The following is a 12196-nucleotide window of genomic DNA, read 5'->3' as shown; positions in this document are numbered from 1 at the left end:
CCCTCATTATGCATCTGATCATTTTCTCACTGAAGCCACTGAACTTTTTGTCTTTCATTTATACAGTGGGAGTGGATATATGGCTGGCTGGTCATTTGGTTGAAAAATAAAAAAATCTCACTTCCTTCACTAAAATCTAAAAGCCTGTCTGTCATTAAGGCTAAGTCCAGGCTTTTATTGTGAGTGATGTCTATGGGGAAATCTACATCAGCATGTTGTGAGGCTCAGCATTGTATCTGTCTCATTTGGTTTATTTTTAAGGGAATTCAAAAACTCAGCTTTCAGTCTTTTAAATCACTCTCTGAGATGCCTCAAGTAGCCTGAAGTTAATGTAGCATGTCACCAGACACAGGTTTAAAAAGGTCTTTCACCCCTGTATCTCCTCTATTCTGTCTTTGGATCTTAACTCTGGCATCAAGGTTACTTTCAAGCTTCCTCAGAAAAGCAGCAACACTTAAGAGAAGTCTTAAAAAGGAAGGGACTAAAGCCTATTGCAGTGATTGAAACAGATCAGGAGGCTTTTACCCACTGTAAATCCTTTCAGGTGTCATCACCTTCTGATGCAGAGCAACAAATTATTAATATTAATGGCAATGGCTGTGCAAGGATGGTGTAAGAAAGATTATATAGGATCAGTCAAAAATATCCTTGCCAAATCCAGCTCAGTTCTTTCAGATGGGATGCACCCCTTCCTGAGTCTTCTGGTGCCAAATTCTTGGGGGCTCTGAGATTTTGCAGCTCTCATTTGTAGAAGCAAATGAGAACTTTGAGTGCTCAGCACTGAGCCATGGACTTGTATTCAATTTACCTTGCTGATTTAAGAAGCTGACAAGAGTCTGTAAGATGTGGGCTGCCTGTCTGCTTTTTGAGAATTCAGTAATAAATCATCAAGCAGTCCAGAAGCTTCAGAAAAATTTAGTTACTTTGCCTCCTACTCAGTCTCAGGTGTCAGTGGAGAATAAGACATCTTAGTCCAGCAGCCCTGAAAAAAATGACAGTGTTAAAATTATCATCATAGTTCAAGCAAGACCAGTGGTGAGCGTGTGTGACTTTCACCTAGAGGAGCAGATACAAAATTCATGTCTCCATCAAAACTGCTGTTCAGACCCATACTGTGCAATTTCCTAAGTCAAAAGGCAGTAGCTTCAAAAGTTTAACTTTTGTAGGAACTCCAAGATCTGACACTGAAATGTGAATGTTCTGCTGAAAAGGAATCCATTAGTGTGAACAGGAAAATGTTAATTTGCAATGGTTATTTTGTGTTTTCATATCTAGATAAACTGATTTGCTCACTATTTTTAAAGTGCTTTCTGTATTCCTGTTAAAATGCAAAGCATCAATGTATTAAAGTCATGTGTTAGAGAACATTTTTTCAAATATTTTGAAGCAGGTTCCATATTTTTGAAAACAGCACATATTGTTGCATTGGCAAATAAGGATTCTTTTAAAGCCTAAAGCAGAAGATTTGCAAATATTTGTTGGCAATAGCAAAAGAATTAATTAAGCTAAACATTTTTTGTTCCATTTAGGACTTCTTCACAGTCTGTAGCAAAGGATGGGCAAGGAGCAGTATACTTCTAAACACTTTCTTGCATTTAGATTCTTATTTGGAAAAAAAGTAATGGCAGGTCAACATGTTTTGCCTCTTTCCATGATGAAAACATAAAGCAAGCCCTTTATTCAACTTAAAACACCAACTCATCATGTTTTCTTAAAATGGTTAAAAAACCCTTGTGGAAAACTTTTGCTGTCAGTTTTCTATTTAGTTTGATGGTTTTTTTTCCTTTGTTTGTTTCTTAGTGAGGTTTTTTGGTTTGGGGTTTGTTTTTTTTTTGTTTTGTTTTGTTTATTTGTTTTTGGTTTTTTAATCTCTTAAAATTGTACAAGAACCTGCAGCCTTCATCTCTGTAAAATCCTGATACCCATAGAAGCCAAACAGCTGGTACAACACCAGACGTTACAAATAACACAGTTTTTTACTCTTTTTTTTTTTTTTTTTTCTTGGAGGCATTATGTCTCCTAGGTGCAGCATAGGGCTTTTTGGAGATGGTAATTGTAGAAAGCAGAAAAATTTACATCCTTGTTCAATTCTGGTAATGATGTTTCTTGTTCATATATTTTGCCAACAGAGGATTGCCACCCTGACTGTCACGGTAATTCCTGTCGCATGACTTGCTGTGTGTTGGAGAATTTCTTTTTTGTGTGGTTGCACGTTCATAATTCTGTCAGCTCAGGGCATGTCTGCATTGGGTGTCAGTCCTGGTCATCATCACATCTGTTTATTTATTTATTTGCTCAGAGAATCCATTGTAGAAAGCCATTCAACAATGGAACCAGTTCTGAATTCATGGCAAAACTTCAGCTCACTGAAGAGGCCAGGAATAAGTGAAACTCACTATTTCTGTAGGGACACTGCCAGGCAGATTGCTCTTTTGGGCATTTAATGTCCAAACTGGATATTATGGACAGATTATACATGTTCCTATCTGTGTGTCTACATGGGAGTCCAGAGAAAACATGAAGCAGGATATGAGAATCGAATCATTTTCTATTCTCAGCTTTATTTTCAGGGCAGACATTCAGTTCTTTCAATTTAGGTTGTGAAGAAATATCCTTTGGGAGTTTTCAGACCACGTGCAAGATATATTTGCTGAAAAAAGGGTCTGTCCAGTTATCTATAAATACGTAAAGCTAATTAGAAAGCTTGAGTGTGAGGAATACTCCTGTCCCATCTTGTCAGGTCTCAGGAATAAAGATGAATCCAGCACCCTTCCCCAGAATGTGTGGATTACTGAGTGGTTTGGTGCCCCTACTCCAGCTGATTTCTGGGGGAGGTTTAGGCCCCATCAGACCAGACACAATTCCTGAGAATATTAGCACTGGCTAGAAGATTCCTACACTATTGCAGGTTCAGCATTCCCTTACAGATGTAGGGCTGGTACTATTTTATTCTTCTTTTTGTTTCCAGTTCTTTGCAAGATTGCTGTTAGTGCTGTTTGTCCCTCTGTACAAATGATCTCGCTGTATCAACAGGAGGGATTTTTAAACCTTTATATATATTTTTTAAGCATCCCCACTGTGCACTGTCCAGACCAATAATTGATCCATGACACTGTGTTCATACCCTCAGTTAGAAATGAAAAAAATAATTGCAACTTATTCCATGGCAATTCCACAAAGTTGGGTATCCCCAACTACACTTACCCTCTTTTAGCAGAATCCTCTCTGCAATCAGTTGGAGATGGCTCCTGAGTTTGGTTTGTGTTGAATCAGGGTGTGAGGGCTGAGGTGAGTTTTAGTTTCCCTGCCATTCAGAGGAGCTTTGCCATTTCACCAATAGGAGCAACAGGACTTTATTAAAAATAGGAACTGCATTGTTACTTTAACAATGGCTTTTGTTGTACCCTTCTGTCTGTTGAGAGTTCACCTAGATTAGCAACTTGGCCTTAACTTGGTTCCCTTTGTGTTAAAAATCTAACCCATTTTGTTGTGGTAGCTACATCAGCATTCAGTCTGTGTTTATATGACAATAATTAATTTAAAATGCTGAGTGGTTTGTGTGTTTCTGTTTAGGGACCACCAGGACCACCAGGACCCCAGGGGCTGCAAGGGCCAAAGGTGATCTTTATTTTACCCCTTGTACCTTAAGGGTGGAGGTATTTTCAGCTTTTTTAACTGATGTATGCACACACATACATGGAGCCCTCCTGTACAACATATTTAACTCTTATTTTACCAAGCAGGGCGTGTTTCCAACTTTACATTTGAGAATGTAGCTCTCCAGAAGAGGTGTTTTGTTTAGTTGCCACACACAGATGCTTAACTGAGACCCAGCAAAATTCATGAGCAGTGAAACAGGGCAGAAGCACCTCCTGCATGGGTCTGCATCACCAGAGAGAGAGTGGCTCCTCTGCATCACTTCTGGCTGGGTGGGAGGTGTTCAAGGGGCCACAGTCTGAGTGGAAGGAAGGTTTGTGTCAGAGCAGTGCCCACCCAAATGAGCAGAGGATTTTTAATGTCAGGGAAAAAATGAAAACGTGCACATGTTGGGTGGGTGCCTGGCTGCAAACCCAAGCCTGCTGCTACCACCTGGCTGGTGCTGCACTTAGTACCAGAGCTGTTAGTGAGCAGCCCACACAGAGGCAATGAATACCATATGCTGCACTGTGCTATAGGATCTGAATAGTAAATTTGTCTATACTTTAAAAAATAATAATAATAAAAAAAAGTGCTGCAGATAGTGGACCCTCCTTAAATTGGTTTTAAATTAACAGAGATAATTTTTCTATTTCTTAAATACTTGATATATTGCATCTTCTATCAATGACTCTAAGCTTTTCCAGGAGTAAATACGTGTTTCTTTTCTAACAATACCAGATATTTCAGTTTTAGGCCTCATTCAAGGTATCATATGGAAATACATCACATTATACATGTTATTTAAAGAAATTGTGATAAACCAGGTCCATTCTGCTGCATGAAAAGTAAGAATGGGATACACAGTCAAGTGTACAGAAATGGCTTTGTGGTATAAAGCTGTTGTATATATGCTGTTCTTTTTGATAGAATATTCTCTGGTTTAGTTGTTTTAAATTATGAAAATTTACTCACTTTTAGACATTACTGATCAGTTCATTTAGCACTGCCTCTTTTCTCTAATATTTGGGACAACGGGGACAAACCAGTTGCATTTTCCCTTTTCCAGGGTGAACCGGGATCCCCAGGAATTCCAGGAGTTGATGGGGAGCAGGTATATTATGCATAAATCCTGTGCTGCACATCGTGTGAGCAACCATAGGTTTTCTCAGGAGTCTATTTCTGTGATCTTAAGTTGTAGCTTAGATTTCATAATTTATATAATAATATGATGAGAGTAATTTTAAAATGTCATTTTAATGCATTTACTCTGCAGTCTAATAGTGGCTGCATTCCTATGTATCAATAACAAAGGTTAATCCATAAAATTACTTAATCCTGCTATGTAGGATCAATGCTAGAATTCTGTTGTCTGTTTCTTTGCTCATGACTCACTGAATAAGTACATATTTTAGGGTCCTAAAGGCTCAAAAGGAGATACAGGTGACCCTGGAATGCCTGGAGAAAAGGGAGGGATTGGACTGCCTGGCCTGCCAGTGAGTATGAGAAATGATTTACTTTTAGCTAAAATACTTGTACTTTTTATCCATTCCACTATCAAGAATTTCCAACAGTGCTGATAAATTGCAAGTGGGACAGAAAGCACTGGGGAAGAAAATTCTGAGATTGTTCTGCAGCTGATCTAGGAGGAGGTGTAAGACTGTCAGAACTTATCATTCCACTTATGGTCAAACACAATATTGCTTTGGGAAGAGATTAGTTATAATGTGTAGACCAAACTCAGGCAACTGTAGCTTGGAGGAGAAAGGAACTATGTTTTGAACACTTGTCTGGATTTTCAGATGACTTAAATTGAGGAGGGGGAGCAAATGCATCACTATTTATGGGAGGTACTGACTCTATTCCTGTTTATATGTAAATGTACAAACAAAATTGTTCAGTAAAAATAGGTCAATTCCAAAATATGTTTCCATAGTACAGTATATCATGAGTGGAGTGCCAGCTTAAGGATTCATCATAGAATCATGCCATAATTGGCAGCTGACAATATAAAAGCACACCTTTGCATTAGTTAACAGTTATTAACAAAGTAGCTCCAAAAATGTTTAAAAGGAATTCTATTAGACGTGTGCTGATTCTTCTTTAAATGAATAATTACTTGCAAGTAAAAATTAGCATATCTAGATGATTGTTGATAAGAACAAAGCCACTTATAAATGCTGTTTTGTAATAATTTTGTAGGGAGCCAATGGTGTGAAAGGTGAAAAGGGAGAAGTTGGTTTCCCTGGTGCCCAAGGTCCTTCAGTAAGTCTCAGTGTGGTGTTGCTGTGAACACAGTGGCCCAGCAGTGTTTCTCCAGCTTTTGATTCTGAACAATACTTCATATTCATGACTGAGCTTTCCTGACACCCTTTGAGGGTTCTGCCACTTGAACTTTCAAAATATTTTTTCTTCTTTGAATAACTGCTTGCCCTTTTCAGAATGAATGCATGTCTGGTCTAAATACTGTTTAAGAAATTCTTAAGATATAATCCTGTTCTGTTCTATTCTCTCCCTATGAACAGACCTGCTCACTTTAATGAAAGCCTCCTGATTCTGTAATGAATCAGAATGCAAGATAAAATAGAGAGATTAAACGAATGGAAAAAAAAATAAACCAACAAAGAACAAACCCAAATCTCTCTCAGCACCTTGTATTCTGGTGGTCTCAAAAAGTCCAGTGAAAACCAGACTTGTCTGACTTTGGTGCTGTCAGGTATAGTGACATGGGACCCAGGACAGAGTGGTTTTAAGGAACCTCACATTCTCTTGGTTTTCCACAGCACTGTAAAAGCCATTTAAAAACAAACAAACAAACCAACAGTAACAAACCCCAAACCACCCCAAACCAAAGAAAAAAGTTCCCCACACAGTACCTTTATAATAAAATAACTGTCTAAAAGATGCAGAAAGAATACTTAATGCTATAGTTCTGTAGTATTAGTTTTCTTGGCTCTTTCTTTCTCCTCTTTGACACTTTATAACATGTCCTAAAATAGCCAAACATTATAATAAATATGATACAGCAACAAAAAAAGTCAGTACTTTATGTCCAGTTCCAATGACACTGATAATTCCAGTCTCAAAAATACAACGTGGATTTGTATCAGTTGCAGTGTTTAGTTCTGTCTGGTCCTAATACATTCCATATTGCTATGAAAGTGGTGATTAACATCATCAGAGCCCAGTAAATTAGAAAACCTGAGAGCAGAAATTAATTGCCATTACCTTGTGAGTAGTGACATGTCCTGAGTATTTGGAGCTGAACCTCTGAGGAGGTGTCAGGAACCTCTGCCATCTCAGGACATGCTGGGCACATGGCATCTCCAAATCTCTTCCTCTAAAAGGAAAATTAATTTGTTACAAATTAATCCACGACCTAATTCATCTTGTTCTGTTTTCATTGTGAGCAAGGCTTTCAGTTGTCATGAAATTTCACAGATACTGGAATCTCTGTCTAGGATTCAAAGTTCTGTCTTGCCACTTTTGCTTCTTCAGCAGCAGAGGGGTTGAGCACAAGCCTGGAGATCTGATTTAGCATCCCTGCTGCCCCCTTGCAGGGTGCAATAACCCCTGTGGGATCAAACCCAGGAGGAGAGGTGATATTAAACTGTAAATATTGCACTGAAATTCTCTTCCATGGATTTCTGTTCAGGAACATAGGAAACCAACACAGAAGATGCATGCACTGTACTCTGAGCAACCTGATTCCCACTTTTAATGACTGCAGGGAATTCTTGGTACAAGTGGGCAGAAAATATGCCAACCCCTGGCTCAGATTTAGTATCTTTTTCATTCATAAATATTGAGGTATAAAATCACACATCATCATATATTTCTTTAGATTCTGGAGTACAGAGACAACGAGGGAGCACACACCCTAAAATAATAAATATTTCAAGCATCCCTACTCAGCACTGTTTGTTTTAGTGCTGGGGATTTTTTTCCCCATAGTGTCTTAAAGTGTATCTTAGGCTCTAGAAGTAAGAATCAGGGACAGACAAGCTGCCAAGTAGCACAGGCTAATCCACATTTCAGGTATTATTACAAAATAATTCCTGTTCCTCAAGCCCTTTCTAGATATGCTGTCAGTGTGCACTGTTGCATTGCTATGTTTGCAAGTGTTTGCCAGCAGAAGGGTCAGTCTGACTTGGGGTGTTTCTGAGGGAGTTCTTTATTCTGTATGATTTAACACTGGTGTTTTTTACCTGTAGATGATAGGACCACCTGGACCACCAGGGCCACATGGGCCTCCAGGCCCTATGGTAAGCTTGGGAGGAAAACCAGGGCTAGAAGGGGCATAAACCCTTTGGTCATTTCAGTGCCTTCTTAATAGGAGTGAAAAGTATGTGACCATTACAAAGGGCCTGATTTAGCACCTTTTCTCCATGTCTTCAAATTGGCAGAGAAGACAAAAATACAGGTGCAACTTGCACCCTTAAAAAGCAACAAACTTTTAAAAATTCCTTGTGTATTTTCATAGTGACAAATGGTGTGTTTGTTTTCAGGGACCTCATGGACTGCCTGGCCCAAAGGTAAATTAATGGCTGTCTGGAATCATCATGTTCTTGATGTCTGCAAAGTGTCATGCTTTGGTTTTTAATGCATGTGGCTTTGTCTTATGTCTCATTTAATAAATGGTTCTGATATTCTTAAACCTTAAAGCAGATTTTAATATTATCAGGTAGCTTAAAAGCTTTCTAAATTTTCCTTGGTTGTTTCTGAGTAGTGTTTCCCCTGAGCATTGTTCTGAATCTATTTTTTTTTTATTAATATTTGTGATATGGCACCAAATTATTTAGCTTCTCATTTATGGGCAAGTAACTCACAATTGCACTTGCAATTGGAATTACTTTTGAACATAGATTGGAATAAGTAGGAGATGAAAGAGAAAAGTTTATTCGACTCCATTTCCTGGGTACAAAATGTGCTTCTGAGTGGCCTTTCCACCTTCTTAGGGGCCAGGTACTTTGTTTACCACTTCCTTCACACATTATCCAAGTTCCCCAGCATAAGCTCATGTGTGTGCTGTCCTGTTTTCCAACCTGGAGTCCCTGATCAGGCAGGTCTGAAATATTATTTGAATATTTTGCACAGCACAGTACATAAAGGTAGGCTGTAGGGACTCTGCAAGCCCATGAAAACAGCTCAGGGAAGGGGATTTTCATATAGTTTGAATATTTTAATTTGTGTTTTAAACCAGTAATCACCAGTAAACTAAAATTCCCTGTGACACTATTATCATGGCATTCATTAGGCTCAGTGGCTTTGTTGGGCATTATCACTTGAGGGGTTGGACTGATGATCTCTCAGGGTCCCTTCCAAGCCCTAACATTCTGTGGTTCTGTGATTTTAATCACTGAGACTCCCTCATCACATGCCCCTTTCTCAAAGAATAAGAAAAGGAGGGGTTTCCTTTGGTTTAGCTTCTGGGGTTTGTTTCTTTAAGGACTTAGAGAGAAAATCACAGGCTTGAATCATTACGAGATGGTTTGTGTTACCTTGGTGCAAGAAGCCTGAGTCATAAATCATTTTTTGAAGTCATCTGTTCCATCCTAGCTCCAGGCCTGCCTTACCTCAGGCTTTTGGCCAGAGTCTCAGCATTCTGTGAGATTTATCAGCTCTGTTTCCAAAACTTCAGCTTTTTCAGTGCTACCACTCTGAAAGTCACATCAAGTTTGCAAAAGCACGAAGAAACAGCTGCTTAGGCAGGGTACAAAGCAAGCAGATGATGTCTAGAGATTAATTTAGAGCAGCAGACTAGATTCTAATCAGATTATTTAATTTTTTTTTAGTGTGAATGTGATGTAAGGTAACATAATGCATCAAAGGGAAAAGTAGGGGGGGATTGCAGCTGGATGAAATGCCCATGTATTTCTCTTTCCCAAGAGAGGCAGGAATGGTCACCACTCTTTTTGACTGGGTAGCCCTCATGCTGAGGTAATTTTCCATGATGCACGAATGATTTGCTGACAGCCCAAAGCCCATCATTATCCTCTTAGTGATATTTAGTGTAACAGCCTATGCATAATTTAGCAATTACAAGACAAGTGCCATTTCTTACCTTGTTTAAACTTCTCTGCTTGTGAACACAAAAACTATGGACCTCCCAAATAGGTTGGCATTAACCTATACTGCTTTTTTTCTTTTTTTTTTCCTGTTTAATTTATGTATGCTTAAAGGTTTAAGATATCTTTATGTAAGATTTTGCTGCAAATTCCAGTTTGCTGTGAGAAAAAATACTGCTTCCTTACAAAAGAAATGTCTTTTTCAGGAGATCCCACTGTAGAAACCTGCAGTTCTGAGGCTTTTTTTTTTTCTGAAAGTTTTCTTTCAGTTTAAATTATCTGCACAGAGTGGTTTATGGGATTTGAGGAACTTACAAAAGCCCCTGAAACTTATGCTTAATTCAAACCATCTAACTATGGTGATAATTATTAAGAAAAGATTCAAAAGAATCTGTTACTCATAAGTATCCTGTAGCTTTTTTTTTAAAACACAGATTTTAAATCTCCAGCAGGCACCTCCCAAGTGCATTTTCTCAGTTCTGTGTCAGTATGTAAATCACCAGCAGGCTGAGAAGGTTGATTCTGTCTCCTTCTTTCAAACTGGAATTTGCAGCCATTTCTGAGACTGGCTTCTTTTATCCCAGCTTAAACACCCTTTATAGCACCAAAAATTTGGCATTTATACTTTTACGTTTAGGGTGAACCAGGGTTAAATGGTCTTAAAGGATTGAAGGGTGACAGAGGGCCCCTTGGTCTTCCAGTAAGTAAAAAAACCCCAACTATTCAATCTCAGTGCAAACTGCAAACTTCTCTTTCTCCCCCTGATGAACAACTCTGGTGTCCTCAGCAGCAGACACAGAATATACCATGTCAGGACAGAGCCTGAGTCTTGGTTTGTTTTACCCCAAAATCTGTGCTGTCCTCCAAAGTAATGTCCTGTGACACCCAGTCCTGTCAGGTTTTGGTTTTTTTATGTGTCAGTTGAAAGTGTTTAATTGTCAAAAAGATGCCATCACCCCCATGGCATTAGTGATATTGTTATTTAAATGTTGTATGGTGTTTGCCTTAAAACAGGAATCCCCCCTTTCCCCTTGTCTTTTCAGTTATACTTTGTCTGTTTGCACTTCTGCTGTGGAAAAAAAAATTTGAAAAGAAAAATTAATAATAATAATAAAAAAATCTGAGGATAAAATAGATTAAAGGATTTATTTAATAGATTTATAGGATTAAAAATAGATTTAGAGAATTTTGTTTTGTTTTTCTTTCATCATCAGGGATGGTGGATTGTTCCTTTTGCCTTGTTCTTTAGAAAATTTCCATTCTGAGTGTTTGGCATAAAATTTGTCTTACAAAGAAACACAGTACCTTAAAAAACTTTCATGGGGGAACATTATGGTTCCTAAAATTTAGACTAACAAAAGAGAAAATATTTCATGTGCTTACTTTGCGTGTTTGAAAGCACTCTGAAAAGTTAGTTTTATTTTTTCCTCACAAAAATCATTCTTTTTCCCTGTTTTTGGTGTTTTTTTTTAAGGTGAGGATTACTCCATGTGTTTAAATTGTTAATAGTAAAATGGAAGGAGAAGCCTTAGTTGACCCAAAGGAACTCAAACCCCTCTGATTAATATTTTTAATAATTATGTTCTGGACCTTTGGTCAAGGTCAGCTTCAATTAAAATTTTAATTTATTTGGGAAAAAAAGATCATTTTCAAATTGAGAGTTACAACAGTGAAGAGAGGGAGCACTGGAGGTCTGAGCCAACACCCTTAAAATAGCTAAAAGGAAGAACATTTTTACCAGAAATTTGCCAAACCATGCAAAATACACCACTAGTTTTTCAAATTTATATTTTGATTATTCCTTTTCCTAAATGTCATTTTAAGGAGTGAAGTCCAAACGTTTTTACTTTCTAAAAACAGCTCATTGCCACTGTTAATTAGGTTTTTAAAAGTTTTTATTCTTTCTCGCTTTATTTTTTTTTGGGGGGGGGGAAGGGTGAGGGGTTTGTTAGTTGGGTTTTTTGTTTCGTTTTGGGGGGCTCTTTTTTGTTTGCTTGCTTGGGGTTTTTTTGTTTGTTTGGGTTTTTTTCTTGTTGTTTTTGGGGTTCTGTGGGGATTTTTTGGGGGGTGGGAGCTGTTTGTTTTATTTCCCTCAGATTTTTCCCTCCATCCCAAAGAGTTTTGATCCCCCTAGCCCCAACACGACTTCCCAGCAGTTCTGGGGGAGTCCCAACAGGCTTTTTGCTGCTGCTCTGTTATTCCCATAAAATCCAGCAGAGGTCATCCCGTCCCCGAGGATGCTGAAGCAAAGAGCGGGGGCGTTCAGGGTGCTGCCTCCCCCCCCAGCCCTTGACTGTGCTCTGAACTGGGAGGTTACTGGGAAAACAGGAAACGTGATTATGGCCCGGGGTCTTGGAAATGAATGAGGCCATTGTAGTCAGGAGCCAGGTTTTGCTGGCTGCATGATGTGATATTCTTGCACTTAAACACTTCTTATCACACTTAATGTTCATTTTTGTGGAGTGTAGTATTCAGTATTGTAATTATTGACA

The 12196-nt window shown here is 38.5% G+C and overlaps 1 protein-coding gene across 16 annotated transcripts in view; it reads left to right on the top strand.

The window, feature by feature from the left end:
- Window positions 1-12196, top strand: part of COL25A1 (collagen type XXV alpha 1 chain) — a 264348-nt gene that overhangs the window by 230739 nt on the left and 21413 nt on the right. For 15 of the 16 annotated variants that reach the window (XM_071742677.1, XM_071742674.1, XM_071742672.1 and 12 more), the window contains 8 exons: window positions 2130-2153; window positions 3574-3618; window positions 4706-4750; window positions 5052-5132; window positions 5839-5901; window positions 7851-7901; window positions 8145-8171; window positions 10342-10404. In XM_071742677.1, coding sequence (XP_071598778.1) covers window positions 2130-2153; window positions 3574-3618; window positions 4706-4750; window positions 5052-5132; window positions 5839-5901; window positions 7851-7901; window positions 8145-8171; window positions 10342-10404 — 399 coding nt within the window. The remainder of the gene's footprint in view (window positions 1-2129; window positions 2154-3573; window positions 3619-4705; window positions 4751-5051; window positions 5133-5838; window positions 5902-7850; window positions 7902-8144; window positions 8172-10341; window positions 10405-12196) is intronic. The other variant, XM_071742662.1, reaches the window with a different exon arrangement.

Source organism: Heliangelus exortis, chromosome 4 (genome assembly GCF_036169615.1).
Source record: "Heliangelus exortis chromosome 4, bHelExo1.hap1, whole genome shotgun sequence".
NCBI classification, from domain to species: Eukaryota; Metazoa; Chordata; class Aves; order Apodiformes; family Trochilidae; genus Heliangelus; species Heliangelus exortis.
This window is presented reverse-complemented; position numbering and strand designations above follow the sequence as displayed.